The following is an 18,421-nucleotide window of genomic DNA, read 5'->3' on the forward strand; positions in this document are numbered from 1 at the left end:
CAGCAAGGCTTCCCTCTGCCCTCCTATCCCTCTGGTGCAGCCTGCTGAAATGGTTTCTGGTGGTGACAACTGAGGGAGGAGGGGCCTGGATGCTCATGAATGTTTACTGGATGTTCATGAACGTTTACTGACATTAATTACAATGCACAGGGTTGCAATGCAAGTTACAAGAAAATTCCACACCACCATAATTATTGCTTGGGCCTGTATTACAGGTTGCTTGCTGAACTGTGGTCAGAAGTGGACTTTCTTGTATGTCCAAGGTTAAATATCAATTCTCTCTGCATTTCCACAGCCAAGTAACTTAATTATCAATGATGGAATACGAACAGTACAAATTAGCTCCTGCTTAGAGATGCTTAAATTGATTTGCAGCCCTTGCCTTCCGCATAGGCTCACAGACAGCAGCATTTGACTGTTTGCTGTTGGAGACAAAACACTAGACCAGATGGATTCTTGGTCTGGTTCTCTAGGCTAGTTTCTTACATACCTGTCCTCTGAGCTTCACAATGAGTTAAACTGTCCCACCCTCTGCCAATTCATGACCCGTAGCTCAGTGGTAGAGCACGTACTTTGCATGCAGAAGGCTCTAGATTAAATCCTCGGCACCTCCAGGTACAGCTAGGAAAGGATCCTGCCTGAAATTTATAGGGCTGTTGCCGGTCAATGTTGGCATTATTGAGCTAGATGTACCAATGGTCTGACTTGGCATAGGGCAGCTTCCTATGATCCCGTGATCGATTTGCAAACATGAGGGATGTGCTTCTTATTTAGATGCCAGGGCTAGCACACTTTTCTCTAACCCATGTGTATGTGGCTGGCTTTTATTTCACGAGGAATAAGTATTCTGCACATGACCAGAGGCACTGACATTACTACATCCCATGTCACAGGGCTGTTGTGGAAACCAAGTTCTGATCCAAGTCCTCATGGTGCCAGCTGGAAAAGCAAGTTCAAGAGGGGAGCTGTATACAGTCTTTACATGCAGCCTTTTTGGTGGTGGCCCCCCGACTGTGGAATGATCTCCCCGATGAGGCTCGCCTGGTGCCAGCACTGTTATCTTTTAGGCACCAGGTCAAGACTTTTCTCTTCTCCTAGGCATTTAACACCATTTAACAACGCTAAGTTTGTTTTTTAACAGACCCCAGAACTGTTGTTTTTAAATGGATACTGTTGTTTTTATGTTTTAAAATTTTGTATACTGTTTTTAACATTTGTAAACCGCCCAGAGAGCTTTGGCTATGGGGCGGTATATAAATGTAATAAATAAATAAATAAATATGCAATGATTTTGGCGTAAGCAAAGGTTCTACAGACATTTAGAATCTAAGTCCCTGCTCCTTTCTTGATCCCCAAATTCTCCAGTTGGGAAGTTAAAATGCTAGGCCTGCTACACTTTGCTCCCGGCAACTTTGAATAAATTCATCATCTCTCTCGTGGACGGGAGCCAATCGGTCACTGTGTCCAATGTGGTATCAATTAGGTTTGTCAATTACACTTGTCAATCTTTTCTTTTCCTTTCCCAACGTGGCTCAAGGCCAGGATGTCTGTCTTCCCGTTTACTGTTTAGAATACCAAAATGCTTGGTGTGGATGGGGTTTGGGCTTCCTGTGCAACTCCCATCAAGCAGCCCAAATCTTGATCCTATTCAAAGCAATGCACATCCAGTAACAGAGCTCAGCGCAGATTCATGCAATTCTCCAGCAACTGGCTCTGCTTATCACAAGCAACCTTTTCTTCATTTCATGAAATCAGAGAGGCTGAACGGAACAAAAACCAACTGAGTGCAACCTTCACCCTCCCCAGGAACACCCACAAGTCAGTCCCAGTAGGAGAACAGTCCCCTCTACAAATCAGAGAATTATCTGAAGGCACAGGGTGTAGTTTTATTTCTAAAGCTAAGCAGGTCTGATCTTGTAAGCTGCCAGAATGGGAGACCACCAAGAAACCCTCTTCTGAGAAGAAGCACAGTGTCTACAGTGCCAATACAATGCTTTAGGGTGAATTGCTGCACTGAGCAGGGGGTTGGACTCGATAACTGGCAAATAGAGGGAGAAAACGTGGAGGCAGTGACAGACTTTGTATTTCCGGGCGCAAAGATTACTGCAGACGCTGACTGCAGCCAGGAAATCAGAAGACGTTTACTTCTTGGGAGGAGAGCAATGACAAATCTTGATAAAATAGTTAAGAGCACAGACACCACACTGACAACAAAGGTCCGCATAGTTAAAGCAATGGTATTCCCCGTAGTAACCTATGGCTGCGAGAGCTGGACCATAAGGAAAGCTGAGCGAAGGAAGATAGATGCTTTTGAACTGCGGTGTTGGAGGAAAATTCTGAGAGTGCCTTGGACTGCAAGAAGATCAAACCAGTCCATACTCCAGGAAATAAAGCCAAACTGCTCACTTGAGGGAATGGTATTAAAGGCAAAACTGAAGTACTTTGGCCACATAATGAGAAGACAGGATACCCTGGAGAAGAGGCTGATGCTAGGGAAAGTGGAAGGCAAAAGGAAGAGGGGCCGACCAAGGGCAAGATGGATGGATGAGATTCTGGAGGTGACAGACTTGACCTTGGGGGAGCTAGGGGTGGCAACGGCCGACAGAAAGCTCTGGCGTGGGCTGGTCCATGAAGTCACGAAGAGTCGGAAACGACTGAACGAATAAACAACAACAATGGTTCTATGACACCAGCAAGTGAGCTAAATCATGCCGCCTAGGGATCCTTCGCTTTGGGTTACTAGCCAATCTAACCTGGGGAGCAATTCTTTTCCAGGACCAAATATTGAGGAGCACTGCCTACATTTGCTGAAGATGCTACTGGAGCTTCAGGCAACCAAGCTGACAATCCTTCATATGCTTTGCTTGGTGGCCAAGCAAGGCAGCAATTATTTATTGATCTTACCTGAGTAAGATCTAAATGATAGAAGTAATGCTGCACAGATAAATCAAATCCTGCCATTTCTAGCTTAGCTTCACATTTAAAAAAAAAAAACCTGAAAATGCTTGCTATGGAATAAGTCATTTATTGAGAACATCCGGCCAGTGTGGATATTCAAACGAATCCCAGTGATGGGAATGCAGCAATGCAGTTTCTTCACTGGCAGAAACAAAATCATTCTTACCCCCTTTATAGAAGAAAAGGCTTTCGACATTCTGATCACTGCAAATACAAATGTCAGCATTGAAGCTATCAGCACTGATGTGCCACAAATGCACAAGAAGAGACAAGCCGGTAAATCTATCTGTCAAATTTGCATATTTTGGCGTGTTTCCGGTTAACAGGTTGGTACCAGCAAGCGGCAGCTCACGGCAGCTCCAGTGATTCAGGTCAACTCCTTAGTCACGCGTAACGTTTTACCCACGGGTGCAGGGAAGTGTTTAGTAGCAAGTGCCCCATGGCAAGCCTACAGCACAAAGTATTCCCAAGTGGCCTCCCATCCAAGTACTAACCAGGCCTGACCCTGCTTAGCTTCCGAGATCAGACAAGGTCGGGCGTGTTCAAGGTAGTATGGCCGTAGGCCCATGGCAAGCAGATTGGCGGCATCTCCTCTGCCCCCACGGCTGCCATGTTACTTTCCAAGCTGCCCAAAGCGTTGCAGTGTTCAATGCTTCATTCAGGTTCTTGAAGCACATGGCACTATTTCTGGCCTGTCACAGCACTATTACTATTGCTACTGCCAACATGGTCTTTCTTGATCGATTAAGGCTGAGAGAGGACGCTGTGAGACAGCACAGTGGTGTGCTTTCCAGCTCTTAGCTCTGTATTCCATGTGGCCGGAGCTGGCCATGTATATAGAACCTAGGCCATGATTAGTACTAGGAGCAATAACCAAGACACCGAGGGGGGGGGGAGGAAACATGACAGTGACCACAAATGGGGAAGGGGAGGGGGTCCGTTATCACGCTAAGGTCCGCCTGGTGCCTACACTGTACTCCTTTCGTCGCCAGCTGAAGACCTTTTTATTCTCTCAGTATTTTAACACTTAATTTTAACTTAAATTTAAATTTTACTGTTCTAACTCTGTATTTTAATCTTATATCAATTTTGTTGCGTGGTTTTATCCTGGTTGTGCTTTTTATACTGTATTTTGTAATTGTGCTTTTAACATGTTGGTTGTTTTATTATGGTTTTAACTTTTGTGAACTGCCCAGAGAGCTTTGGCTATTGGGTGGTATAAAAATGTAATAAATAAATAAATAAATAAATAACAGTGTCATACTAATTGCATTAATTCCATTTTACTGAAGGGGGTTGGCCTGCTTTTCATTTGGTGTTGTGCATGTAGGTGTGCAGATATACAGGAAAGGTTAGGTGAAGACTCCGTTACGTGGGCTGCAATGTCCTTTTATGCAGGAATTTTAGGAACCAAAATAGCACCAAAGCATATTTCAAATCTGTAAATTGATAAATCTGTATCTAAATCTGTCGGGAGAGTGTCCTTATGCATTTTATCTAACGACCTCTTCGTGTATTACATTTTAGGCGTATACCAAAGAAATGCTGTAAGAACCCTACACTGTACTCCTTTCGTCGTCAGCTGAAGACCTTTTTATTCTCCCAGTATTTTAACACTTAATTTTAACTTAAATTTAAATTTTACTGTTTTAACTCTGTATTTTAATTTTATATCAATTTTGCTGCGTGGTTTTTATTCTGGTTGTGCTTTTTATATTGTATTGTGTATTTGTGCTTTTAACCTGTTGATTGTCTTACTATGATTTTAATTTTTGTGAACCGCCCAGAGAGCTTTGGCTATTGGGTGGAATAGAAATGTAATAAATAAATAAATAAATCTTTAAATAAAGGAGTTATCTTTTTTCCCCTTCTTTTTTAAAGCAACTTCGATTTTGTCTGAGATCTCTGTAGTTCACAGGCCACATTGTATGGTCACTGCTAGACTGTGCAGAGAGGTAATAATTTATGCCTTATATCTGGACAATGCCAAATTATAACTAAAATAGAAGAAACACACCTGAAAATTAAAGGTGAGTATTCCTATGAGTATTTTCATCAATAAAGAAGTTTTATGGGGGGCAGTGAAAAGTTTAGTTGCTAAATACTGCTGTTGTGCTGTTGAACTGCAGAAAGAAGTTTTAAAAAAATGCCTAGGGGGAAAAGTGTGAATGTGCCAAGCAGGTGCATCACACAGGTACACCTGTTGAATGGGTTTTTTTTAGTCTAGCCTTCTTCAACATGGGGCTCTCCAGCTATGTTGGGACTACAACTGAAAGAACTGGGCATGTTTAGCCTGGAAAAGAGAAGATTGAGAGGAGACATGATAGCACTCTTCAAATACTTCAAAAAGGTTGTCACGCAGAGGAGGGCCAGGATCTCTTCTCGATCCTCCCAGAGTTCAGGACACAGAATAATGGGCTCAAGTTACAGGAAACCAGATTCCAGCTGGACATCAGGAAAAACTTCCTGACTATTAGAGCAGTACGACAATGGAATCAGTTACCTAGGGAGGTTGTGGGCTCTCCCACACTAGAGGCCTTCAAGAGGAAGCTGGACAACCATCTGTCAGGGATGCTTTAGGGTGGATTCCTGCATTGAGCAGGGGTTTGGACTCGATGGCCTTGTAGGCCCATTCCAACTCTGCTATTCTATGATTCCTTAAGGAGCCAGATTTGGCTGTAGCTCCCTGTTGAATGGTTTCTTTAGTCTAGCCTTCCACAACATGGGGCCCTCCAGCTATGTTGGGACTACAACTGCCATCATTCCTAGCCAGCCTAGCTACCTGGTGGGAACCAGGTTATGGAAGGCTGCTTCAGATTGCAGCAAACTCAGGTTTCAGCCCAGAGGGGATATATCTGAAGAAGCCATTCACACATAGCAGATGAAGACAGAGATGTATTTCACAAGGTGCAGAAAACACACCACTTCACACTCAGTTAGCCCAACGCTAACACAGACAAGGTGGCTTTTGTTTTTAAAGCTTCGTGGTCACAGCCTTGGCTCCAGATTTTCCTAACCACTCTGTCCACAGGCAAGAGATCAGTGCCAAAGCTGCAATTTGGTGACAAAAGCAGGAGATGTGTTCCTGTGCTTAGGGAGTTGTCAGAGAGTTCATGGGATTGCTCTTTCCTTGGCAAGACACCCTTAAAAACATCCGGTGGTTGCAAAGAATGAACCTCATCCCTTCTGGCTAGTTCTTCTTAACCAACCAGTTCAGTTCATGACACTGTTATTAAGAAGGACGTCCATCTTTACAGGGCTTTACGGAACAGGCTAAGAGAGCACTTTACAAAACTTTATGTGGGCTAAGGGTGAGACAGAGCCCTTTAAAATCTTTTGGGCAGAATCCTAAAAGTCCGGCCAATTCTCCGGTGCCTTGCCAATCCCTGTCCACAAGGGACACCCAACACTTGCGGACCAGAGGTTTAGTGATTCCAAGAGCAACCAGAAACGAACGAAAACACTCATTCAGGTTGGCAGAACTTGCATAAGGGTGGCCTCAGCAGCAAAGCAGCATTTGTGGATCTCATTGTATATTTGGACCTGGGCCAACCATAGGGCAACTTGTTGGGTTTGGGGGTAGTTCAGCTATTTACGCCATTAAGTGGATCAAGTTTATTAGGACATCCATGGGGCTTTTTTGCCACCACAGTGTAATCCTTGGAAACACATCACTTTGCTTTAATGATAGTGCTGAATACCTAAACACACACTTTCCCCCAGCAACTTTCAGAGTAGGTATCACCAGATCTTAATTTTTATTTATTATTTATATTGCCTTTTGTACCATGTCCATCTATTTATAAAGGTAGAACACTTTATTTCTACCAAAAAAAACACCCCTGCTGCTTCTTAGTTCATGGCTTAAGGGGCAAATTTGGAAGACATACTGTTTGCTGCTACTTTTTGCAGCCTTCAGCAGGCTGCTTCCCACTCCCTGCTCCCAATATTTTTGAAAACTATGTGAAATTTGCTCAGAGTACTGCTTCTACTCCCCAAAGTAGAAGGTAGAAGGTTTGCTTCTACTCCCCAAAGTAGAAGCAAACTTGTCCATAGCAGCGTTTCTACTTACTGCAGAATGCATGAACAGTGTATACAGCTTTAAACAGGTGTCAACCATATTGGAAACTACAGGAATTTTTAAAGATGCTGAACATAAGAACCAAGATGGTGCATTCTTCACACCGACAAACTAATAGATAATTATGACAGCACAGGAACACAATCTGCAGTGGAGTGCATTCTGCATTACTAATAATAATCATAGAATCATAGAATAGCAGAGTTGGAAGGGGCCTATAAGGCCATCGAGTCCAACCTCCTGCTCAATGCAGGAATCCACCCTGCAGCATTCCTGACAGATAGTTGTCCAGCTGCCTCTTGAATGCCTCTAATGTGGGAGAGCCCACAACCTCCCTAGGTAACTGATTCCATTGTCGCACTGCTCTAACAGTCAGGAAGTTTTTCCTGATGTCCAGCTGGAATCTGGCTTCCTGTAACTTGAGCCCGTTATTCCGTGTCCTGCACTCTGGGAGGATCGAGAAGAGATCCTGGCCCTCCTCTGTGTAACAACCTTTTAAGTATTTGAAGAGTGCCATCATGTCTCCCCTCAGTCTTCTCTTCTCCAGGCTAGACATGCCCAGTTCCTTCAGCTCTCCTCATTGGGCTGACCCACCCCCATTTAAATCACAAGCTCAAAAAGTGCTGCTTTTTACTAAACCCATTTCTCCTAGCATTTTTTCCTCCACATGTTTTTGCTAATCTATATATATATAGACAGAATGATCCAACCCACAAGTACATTAATTGTTTCTTTTGAAAATGCCTTACTCTTTTCAACAACAAAAATCAAAAATATCCTAGAATGTTTCCAAAATTAAATTAAAAAAAGAAACATAATTGGTCTTAATGGCCTGAATGATTCAGCTAGGGTTGGAGATGACAAACCTGCCCTCAATTAAAGCAGAACTGGAAATCGTCAATTTAAAACAATAAGGGTAATTAGCTTTCAGGCCAAACATAAGCTGCTGAAGGGGTGAGCACTCAAATTAGCCTAAACCTCTTTGTAAACAATCAACACTTGTGGAAAATACAGAAGTCACTTAAAAGATTAATTTGGGCAGCCCTTTACCAAGAAATGGATGCCCCGTGGCAGGAAATGACCATGTTTGATTCCACTTTAGGTGTCAGTTTATTTCAAAAGTGTTTGTAAAGTATGTACTGTGGTGACAGAAGAGATCAGTGCCAAAGCTGCAATTTGGTGACATCAAAATTGCATACTTCTGGGTTTCCTCATAGTATTTACCTTTATAATCCCTTGGATTAGCATTTTTCACATGAAAAAACATCTTCCCTATTTTGATATCATAATCCCTGGGAGTTAGTGATCCATGCAGGTATTGCTCCACACCATCTATTGCAGACCATCAATTCTATCTTAGCCTTTTGAATTAAAATGTTGACCTAAGTCTTTGAAATATACAACATCATTTGAAAGACTTGTCACCGTTCTACACTCTTTTCGTGCCAAACAAGTCCATAAAAGTTGCTAGTCTACTGTCCTTTGATAGCAATTCATACCACATCAATGTCCAGAGGTGGGGTGAAAGCCAACTTTCTTTCAATTTATCAAAGTTTTTCTGGTTGCTTGAGGCGATACTTCCCTGCCACAGGCAACCAGGCAAATGGATATTTACAAATCTGCCTTGTATCCCATTTTACTAAAGAAAGAAAAGAAAAGAAGGAAAGAGGGGTATGCAACAGCACACAACCAGGAATCTGACACTGCTTTGTCAAAGACCTCCAAGGATCTGAACCAAACCACTAGAAGTGCTTGGCCATCCCCCCTAATCTTTTTTTTAAAAAAATAATTTTATTTTTCTACAATACTTAAACATACACATTACATCCTCTCATAAAGAAAAAACAACAACATACTACATAATATTGAAACGTTGAATACATATCTTATCTAAATACATAATCAAATTAACATAGAAGCGCACCCCCCACCTCGGGATCTCATTCCTGATTCCAGAATCTCATACTTTCTTCTGCTGGTGGTTTCCCACTTCCTTTAGAAAACACAAATATTAGGAACTGTTTCCGAATTCCTTCAAAATCATTTGATTTAGCTATACCTCTTCTCCATTTAATATTACTTGTCAATTTATCATTAATAGCTATATCCCATACTTCTTTATACCATTCTTCAACAGAATAATCCCCTTGAATCTTCCAGTTCCTAGCTACAATCAATTTTGCTGCAGTCAGCAAATTTGTTATCAATTCCTTGATTTCCTTTTTACATTTAAAATCTTCAAATAGTGACAGTAATGCAACTTTTGGTGTTCGTTCTATCTTCATTTCCACAATTTCTTCAATCTCCAAAAACACCATCTTCCAAAAATTTTGAACATAGTTACATTCCCACCACATATGTAAATACGTTCCTTTACCCCCACATCCTCTCCAACAGTTTGCTGACTGCTGATTATTTATCTTATTCAATCTAACCGGAGTTAGGTACCACCTCCATATAATTTTAAAATAATTCTCTTTTATTCTTACTGACATCCCCCCTACTCTACATTATTGCCTTCTCTCACAGCCAAGTCGTACATATTAGCCATCTATTAATAGAAGAGAGGCTTTCCCCTTTCTATGCCACCAATGTTGGACAGCTGGACAAGAGGAAAGCTTGCTGAACTAGAATACACTGTCACAATATTCCAGGGGTTGGATGCAGACTTAGTCGTGCTTAGCGTAGAACCACTGAAATCAATGGGACCTACGTTAGTCATGATGTACTTCCCCCACTGCTTTCAATGGGTTCACTATAAGTATGACTAAGGGTTCATCTACACCAAGCAGATATTCCGCTCCGAAAGTGGTATGAAAGCAGTATATAAGAGGCAGGAGCCACACTACAGCTTTATAGTGGTACTGAAGTGCACTGACAACTGTTGGGACCCATTGAAACACATGCCATATACTGCTTTCATACCCCTTTCATAGTGTTATATCCTGCTTGGTGTAGATGTGTCCTGGGCCCCAACAGTTCTCAGTGCACTTCAGTACCACTATAAAGCAGTAGTGTAGATCCAGCAGGGCATTTCAATAATGCTATAAAGCAGTAGTGTGGCTCCTGTCTTTTATATACTGCTTTCATAGTGGAATACCCTGCTTGCTGTAGATGAGTCCTAAGTCTAGACCCAATTATAATCCAAAACAAACCAACAACTTCCAAGTTAATGTAAACAATTCAGTTGTTTCAGGGGGTTGACTAACAAAAATGACAGGCCTAGCTCAGTGAGATGTATCGGTACCAATCCTGTCATAAAAAATACCATTGGCACAAGAAGCTCAAGAGATGAGAGGATGCTACAACACACTCCATGCTAGAGAAGTGCCATATATATCAAGATGCTTGTATGGACGTAATGCTTCTGAGGAGCTGGACAAGTGGCTACAGTGACATGAGAACAAAAGAACTCAAGAAGAGCCATGCTGGATCAGACGGAGGGTCCATAAGACCATAAGGAGGGCCGTGCTGGATCAGACCAAGGGCCTTCCTAGACGAGGCCTTAGCGAGCTTTGTGGGCCGGTTCCCCTGCTGTGCGTTCAGATGACGCACAGGGGAATCCGGCACCAGGCCGCGCTGAAGCCTCCCCTAACGCGCCATAAGCAAAGTCGCTTATGCCGCGCCTTTTTCGCAGCCCCCGGCCTCAGGCCGGAGCTGCGAAACGTCTAGCTACTTCCGTGGCTTTTTGCGGCTACTCGATTACTCGCGAGTAGCCACAGAAAGCCGCGGACTGGCCACAGCACTGAGCACTGTGCCCATCAGCCGGGGGAGATCCCAAGGGGGGGAGAGGGGCAGGGAGAAGGCCGGACCCACCAGGAGAGAGGGGGGGAAGCCGGACATCGACGATGGCAAGGGAGGGGGCAAAGATCGAGGAGGGGGCTGCCGAGGGGGGGGGCAAAGATCGGGGATGGGGCTGCTGAGGAAGGGGGGAAGAAGATCGGGGACGGGATCGGGGACGGCGGATGCGGGGAAGACGAGCGAGCAGGCAGGGGCCTATGGGGAGGGATCAGCAGTGGGTGGGGGGGCTAAATTAAAAAAAAATCCTTACCTTCTCCGCAGTCTTCGGGCCACACATGGCCCCTTTAAACTGAAAAAAAAATGGCGGACACTGCAGGGATCGCGAGGTCCCTGTGCGTCCGGCGTCTGGAAGCCCCGGGCGCGCTAGCTAACGTCAGCGCGCCATCGCCCCGCCTCCCTGCTGGCTTATACTGGCAGGTGTAGCAAAGCCCCAAGAGTTCATATAGTACAGCACTCTGTTCACACAGTCGCCAACCAGCTGTCGACCAGGGACCGAAACAGTAGGGCATGGAGCAACAGCACCCTCCCACCCATGTTCCCCAGCAACTGGTGCACCTCCCCTTCACACAATGGCTTCGTAAAACCCAACAGATTCTCAATTTGCACAATAAACCAGGGTTAAAGGGGTAAATCAACAAAATTAAAAAAACCCAAATGTTCTGCAAAACAGAAAAGCTACTCTCTGAACTGCAATAGAGCGAATCTATACAATATTCCAGGGGTGTGTGTGTGTGATCTTATCTTGGAAACAATTTAAAAAAGATTAAACTAGTTACAGACTTGTCAACAAAATTCAGCAGATACTGAGTGCAATAGCCATTTAAGATTATTTTCCCCCAAGCACAGGAATAGTACTGCTCTCTAATGTCTGTTTGTTATTATTGTTGCATTCCTTTAGAGATGGAAAATTACAAAAGCTGGCTCTAGCTCTTTCCTGGAAAATGGACACAGCTCTACTCGAGGTGACCAGCAGATGGGGTGGCAACAGCATCAAGGGAAGCAGCTTTTCCCCTTGTCCAGTAAAATATTCCCAATGCACCTAGGACTTCCCTGGCCTATTCTCAAGGAAATAAAGATATTCAACTCATAACCCAAAACACCGTTTGTTTTTCATGTGTAGAAGGAATCTTGAAAAACTGGAGTGAACTGCAGATCCTTAATCATTTCTAGGGACTGGAGATCAATGCTTGGACCTGTTTTCAATGGTCTAGAAAACATGGATTACTATATATCCATGTACACAGACATATGTATACATATGTACACAGAGCTGGAAGGGTATATTTAAGCTCCGTTCTATAGGATATATTACCGTCATTACTTCGTTTTCTAATCATCTTAGTATTTTCCTTGAAAAAGCATTAGCAGGCAATTTTTTCCTATTGTGGGTTGTTTTTCTCAAATAAGCCACCCCGAGCATCCTTGGCTTGTAGTAGGGCTTGTCTAGAGCGGCTTTTTGTGATGTCCGAACCTGACAGGGCGATTTTAGCATGGAGAAAACACCTGCCTCTCATTGCAATCTTGCTAGTGCTTCTGCCATTCTTCCTCATCCGTTCTTGGCATCCTTCACCTCAGGATGGGACTTTTTAAAACCACCCAGAGAGCTTTGGCTATTGACGGTATAGAAATGCAACAAATAAATAAATAAACAAACCCAGCGAAATCTTGATGAAAGAATACTAGACAGTGTCCCAAAAGCATTCGCAGTTGTTTTAAAAAAATTGCCTTGCGCAAATGTTCAGCAGTGAACGTCCACTGCTAGCAACTTTGCATAATTTCCCCCTCCGTTTTATTGCTGTGTCTTGAAATTTGCACTGTCCCTGTTTTACTGTTCTGCCTAGAAATGTGCATATTTTTAAGTGATCTCACTTGTCTGCCTTGAAATTTATGTCTCTTTCCCCACCGAGTCCCTATTCTGTTAGGGACAGCAGCAGAGACCAGTGGAGGGAAGTGACAAGCACAAAGCAAGGAGGGGAGTTGAAAGTGGCTGGCAGGAGAGAAGGAGGCTTAGGGGCAGGTGTCATTACTTCAATAGAACATGAAGCAGCCTTTGGCATGAGGGGGGAGGTATTTATTAGCAAGGCAAGTGCTGAAGTGGGGGATGAAATTGACAAGGATATTGACAAGAGGGGAAATATCTGTATGCCTAGCTAATTAGTGGTCAGGCGATCTTGCGTACTCTGAAAAAATGTGACCACGTTGCTGCATTTATAAAGGCTCAGAAAATTATTTCTTTTTGAGATCTGATGTGTGTGTTGGAGTGTCATTCAGGAAATGCCAATAGGGAGGATGAAACTAACAAGAACAGTGACAAGAGAGGGATATGGCCTTATGCTGGGCTCAATAGCGGACAGGGTCCTACGCACTTGTGCAAGACCACTAAATATATATATATATTATTTTTCACTTTGTGAACACATTCTCACATTTATAAGGGCTCAATAAATTAAATGCCTTTGGCAATCTGATGCAGGAGGTTGGGGGGGGGGGGAGTTTCCCTCATGAGCCGGCAATCCCAGCGGAGCAATTGCAGAAAGGGTGCTGAGGTAGGGAATGAGGAAACGAGGATTTGTCAGAAACAAGCTAGCAGCGGCCTGGAGGATTGAGAGGAACTGGCCCATTGTCTTGCCTTTTCCAGAGGGTTTAATCTGTTGCCACAAAGCCAACAAAGAGTCTTTAGTGGCCGTTCCTGAACAAAGGAATTTCAAAGACAGATATCAAAGTGAGATTGCTGAAGTACAATTAATCAAGAGATTCAATTCTAGTTACTGTGGTTCGAGTAAGGACAAAGGTGATGGTTGTTTCTAATCAGACTACATATGTTAATTAGATCACCACAGCAATGGTAGCTGTATTATCACCCAACAACAATTCTGTGAATGGTTACTGTTAAAATAGCTATCACTGCATTATAACATAGTCTATATTCTCCCCACCCAAGCCTGTGTATATAGATCTGCCAATTTGAGGTTACTTCTTCATGCATATGATGAAGTGGACAGCGTCCATGAAAGCTTATGCCAGTATAAATTTGTTGGCCTTTAAAGTGCCAGAATAGTCTTTGGTGATTTTGTGTTTCTTATAAGGAAGATGTATTATAATATGTTCGATCTCTCTCTCTCTCTTTTATTCATGAGTTACCCTGGCCCAACACCCCTTTTTGTGATAAAAGACAGAACAATAAACCTGTTAAGAAAGTGATATGCAACTCAGCACATATGTCTGTGGAGTCTTTTTCCTAGTTCTTGAAGGGAAGCCAGTAGGACTCACGTAAAAGCACTTTTGGTTTTCACAGAAAATGCATTCTCTTGGGAAACGTTTCCCACTGTAAACATCTTCATTGGGAAACATCAAGCCCTATGAAGAGAGACTGAAAGAACTGAGCATGTTTAGCCTGGAGAAGAGAAGATGGAGGGGAGACATGAGAGCACTCTTCAAATACTTAAAAGGTTGTCACACAGAGGAGGGCCAGGATCTCTTCTCGATCCTCCCAGAGTGCAGGACACAGAATAATGGGCTCAAGTTACAAGAAGCCAGATTCCGGCTGGAAATCGGGAAAAACTTCCAGACTCTTAGAGAAGTACAACAATGGAACCAGTGACCTAAGGAGGACACCCTAGAGGCCTTCAAGAGGCAGCTGGACAGCCATCTGTCAGGTATGCTTTAAGGTGGATTCCTGCACTGAGCAAGGGGTTGGGCTTGATGGCCTTGCAGACCCCTTCCGACTCTGCTATTCTATGATTCTATGTGAACATCTAGTTGGAAATTATTTTTGCATGCATCTTAGTGAGTACATTCCTGTGTTTTCCAACAGTGACAGGGTTTGCATGATCACAGAGGGAAAATAAGCCATTGTGGCTTATTTTCCTGCCTTGCACAAGCTGGTTACGAGCCGCCTATTTAGCATAATTAACCTCACCGGGTGCAGGTTGTTGCAACATCCAAACCAGGTGAGGGTGGGTAGCTGGGGTGGTTTACAAACTGCCCTGAAACACTAGAACAAGCCATGGGTTTTAGGCTGATTTGTAAACTACCCCAGCCAGCCATCCTCACCGGGTTCGGATATTAGGACAACCTGCGGCCTGGTGAGAGCAATTATGCTAATTAGTTGGCTCAACCAGCACACGCAGAGAGGGAAAATAAGCCACAAGGAGTAATTTTCCCTCCGTGATCTTGCAAACCTGCTCAGAGGGTATATCTAAAACTATACACCGTATTCATAATGCAGTTCAACCAGTTTTACATATTGGCGTCATGGTCCTGGCAATCTTATTTTCCTGTCAGGAATTCCTTTGCTTCCCTTCCTCTATCGTGAGTAGAATGAAATTAGCATGAAAATGGAAAAGCAAAGGAGTCCTCCAATTGGTTCCTGGTTGAAAAGAATTTGGAATCTGTTGGAAATTACTAAAATTACTACACATCTTATATAACTTGGAGTGAGAAGGGACGGATTAAATGGGTATTAATATCCATTTATCTTTAATATTAGCCTCGAAACGTTTTGTATTAAAGTGAAATCTAAGGCAAGTCAGAATGCCTTAGGGCCAAAACAGATACAGATACACACACACACACACACACACACACACACACACCACCTTCACTGGCCCTCCAGTCATCCCCTTCAAGTGAAATGAGCTGAGGAGCAACAAGTTCTTCTTCTGCAGAGTGTCAGTTGGCCGGCCCTTGTAGCAAAAATGAAGCTATGTTTTCCCTTACAAATCTGTGCACAACATAGATGTATTTAGCTACATACAGACAAAAGGAAAGGACACTCACAACATAATAAGGGGGGGGAGCTCCCCTGTTTGTGGGAAGATACCTTTCTTTTTGACTGATTTTGGAATGGTTTAATTCTATTATTGATGGACGGGAGAGGAAAACACACACTTTGCAGGAGAAAAGTACTTTCCCATGGAAAGCCGGAGAACCAAACACACCAAAAGCTGAAGGGACTCGATCTATTCCATCCCAATGATTGATGCTATTTAAGAGCTTGAAATAATATTTTCCAATTGTGAAAGCTGCCTCTTGAATTAATCAAAAGAAAGACTTTTTGGCAGATATGCCTCTAGTTTCTGACAGCCAGGATTATTACAAAGGATGGAATAAATTGCTTGATAGCACCCCGTGTTCAATAGCCCAGGCCATTAAGGGTTGTTTGAAAGAGCTTTATTAGAAGTGACACACACAGAAGGTTATGAACTGTTAGAAAGAGGAAGAAATAAGACTCGAATTTCCTTTGACCAGCACACTCTTGTACTGGGTCCTAGGTCTGTCTGACCCTTCTCTGCTTATCCCCAACTTATTTAATGATGTTTATTTAAAGGTCCACTCAAATAGGAAAGGAAATTAAAAAAAATGTTTCTCGCTACGTAATGTCACCCAAAACCAGTATGAATAAATAATCCTTAGTGTTTAGGATTAGTGTGTCCACACTCCTGTCTGGAGTTAATACCAAGAGTTCGTTACACTTTAAAACGCAGTTTGTTTTACAAAGAAGGACACTAAATTGATTTATGAAAGCAAGTGGCCTAGTTCTAGGCATGTTTATAAGTAGAGCAATGAATGGCAGCATGACCTGAATTTATGCAACTACAGAGATGTTACACCATTCAGCAACTCTAGTGTCTGGCACATGGTCTTTCTATTTTATATCAAGGATCTTCCTCGCACAAAGCACGTGGAAATGGATGGGCAATTTAACACGGTGGCAGCAAAGGGTCTATACAGGTGCATTCACATCAACTTTATTTCCTTGGGATATATGTATACATGGGAACTGCTGATACTATTCACACCCAATCTCAGGTGGAGACATTAATCAATACTTCACATTAAAAAAAAGACGTTGCATGTGCTGAGTGAACACACATCGCATGAAACAACAGATCTACTGGCTGCCGGGAGACCTCCCAAACCTGGCAGATTTACAAGGGCTGCAGCCTACTTCACACTTCCTCAGCAGCAAGTAGACCAGGATGAGCTGTTCATGCAAGACCCCCTCTGCCGCTGCTCTTTGCAGGTGTGAATGTATCCCTCAAGAGCAGCTGCAGAACATTTTAGATGAGGCAGGTCGACCTCCTCCCCTTCCTCAGGAAAGTACTGGTGTGATCCAAACACACCTGCAGTCATAGAGAAGAGCTGATCTATTCTTGTTGGGTAGCCCAAAAGGATTTCATGAAGTGCCAGTTTTGCAAAAGCTACACCAGCTTTGCCCAGGCAGGTAAAAGGACTGCTGAGATGTCAACAAACATAAAGGTGGCAAAGCAATTCTGAATCCCAGTTTTTAGATTAAGAATAACTAGACCATGGCTGGAATTGGGAGGATTGCAAGATATCTAAGGAGATGAAGTAGTTAATTAATCATAGAATCATAGAATAGCAGAGTTGGAAGGGTCTACAAGGCCATCTAGTCCAACCCCCTGCTCAATGCAGGAATCCACCCTAAAGCATCCCTGACATAGCAATGTCATCTATAACTAGATGACATTACTATCACTTTCCCCTACTCTTCCATACGTGTAGAATATATTTTTTCTTAAGACAGCTCTGTGTACATTCCCTCTGAAGGATCTTCAGTGTTATCAGTTACTAGAATTTGACATTTCTTACCTCCAAGATTCTGTATAATGATTGTACTGGCTACAAGAACCTATCAAAACAGTAAAATATGTTTAAGAACTCAGAAGCATTATTCTATGCCAGAATAAATCATGCTTTTAACCAAAAGCAGCAGAAGTGATGGAATTCATGTTATAAGGGAAGATGCTGGATTTCCATATGGCACTGTAGAAGAAAGGCAATAAATGCCCAACTACTCCTTTTAGCATATAAACTTTAAAATCATCGATGAAGTTAGTTCTGACTTGGGCTGGCATTTACAACATAACCACTGGAAACCATGGGACAACAATCCCAGGCATTTCATGAGACATTGCACATGAGTAACAGCTAGATATCCTTCAGGCTGGTTACAATGAAATGCAAATTTGCATGCAAGTTAGTTACAGACTCCAACAGATGAGAGATTCCCAGCTGGGCTCTTAGTACTGAACATATTGCCCACCCTCTGTATAATTATATGTTAAAACCCAGTAGTTCTGTATGGAGCTCTGTGCACACATGCCAGTATGGAGCTCTTTGCACATAGAAGGTGCTGCTCCTTCTGTGATATGGAGAGGCACGGACTCATTTCTTGCATGTACAGAGCAACATGCAGATACCAGAGCCCTGTGGAAAACTTCCTTCGGCTTTCAAAATGTTTATTAGAAGTATAATCCTGATTACAAAATAGCAACTAACAAAAGGATTGCTTAAGAAAAAGGAGAGTGCGGAAATTACCTTTCCAGGAGAGCCAAATGCAAAAAGACCAAGATCTTCATAGGAAGTGACAGCTATTAGAAGGAAACAAATATTTATATTCAGTGGCAAATCTATTTTATTTATTTATTTATTGCATTTATATACCGCCCCATAGCTGAAGCTCTCTGGGCGGTTTATAAAAGTTAAAAACAGTAATCATTAAAATAAATATACAAAGTTTAAAAATATAAAAAGCATAAACACAGTATCTTTATT

General features: G+C 42.8%; 1 protein-coding gene and 1 pseudogene across 2 annotated transcripts in view; both read right to left on the reverse strand.

Moving 5' to 3' along the window:
- The window catches only part of SLC38A6 (solute carrier family 38 member 6), a 76,096-nt gene that overhangs the window by 46,469 nt on the left and 11,206 nt on the right, over positions 1-18,421 (reverse strand). For both annotated transcript variants that reach the window (XR_010025085.1, XM_063118205.1), the window contains exons 4-5: positions 18,185-18,237; positions 17,456-17,495 (exon numbers count right to left, since the gene is read on the reverse strand). Coding sequence is in view for 1 of the 2 variants with exons in the window: in XM_063118205.1 (XP_062974275.1) it covers positions 17,456-17,495; positions 18,185-18,237 (93 nt within the window). In the remaining variant the exon portion in view is untranslated. The remainder of the gene's footprint in view (positions 1-17,455; positions 17,496-18,184; positions 18,238-18,421) is intronic.
- Positions 3,404-3,522, reverse strand: LOC134393839 (5S ribosomal RNA; annotated as a pseudogene).

The sequence above is a fragment of the Elgaria multicarinata genome, chromosome 2 (assembly GCF_023053635.1).
Source record: "Elgaria multicarinata webbii isolate HBS135686 ecotype San Diego chromosome 2, rElgMul1.1.pri, whole genome shotgun sequence".
Lineage (NCBI taxonomy): Eukaryota > Metazoa > Chordata > Lepidosauria > Squamata > Anguidae > Elgaria > Elgaria multicarinata.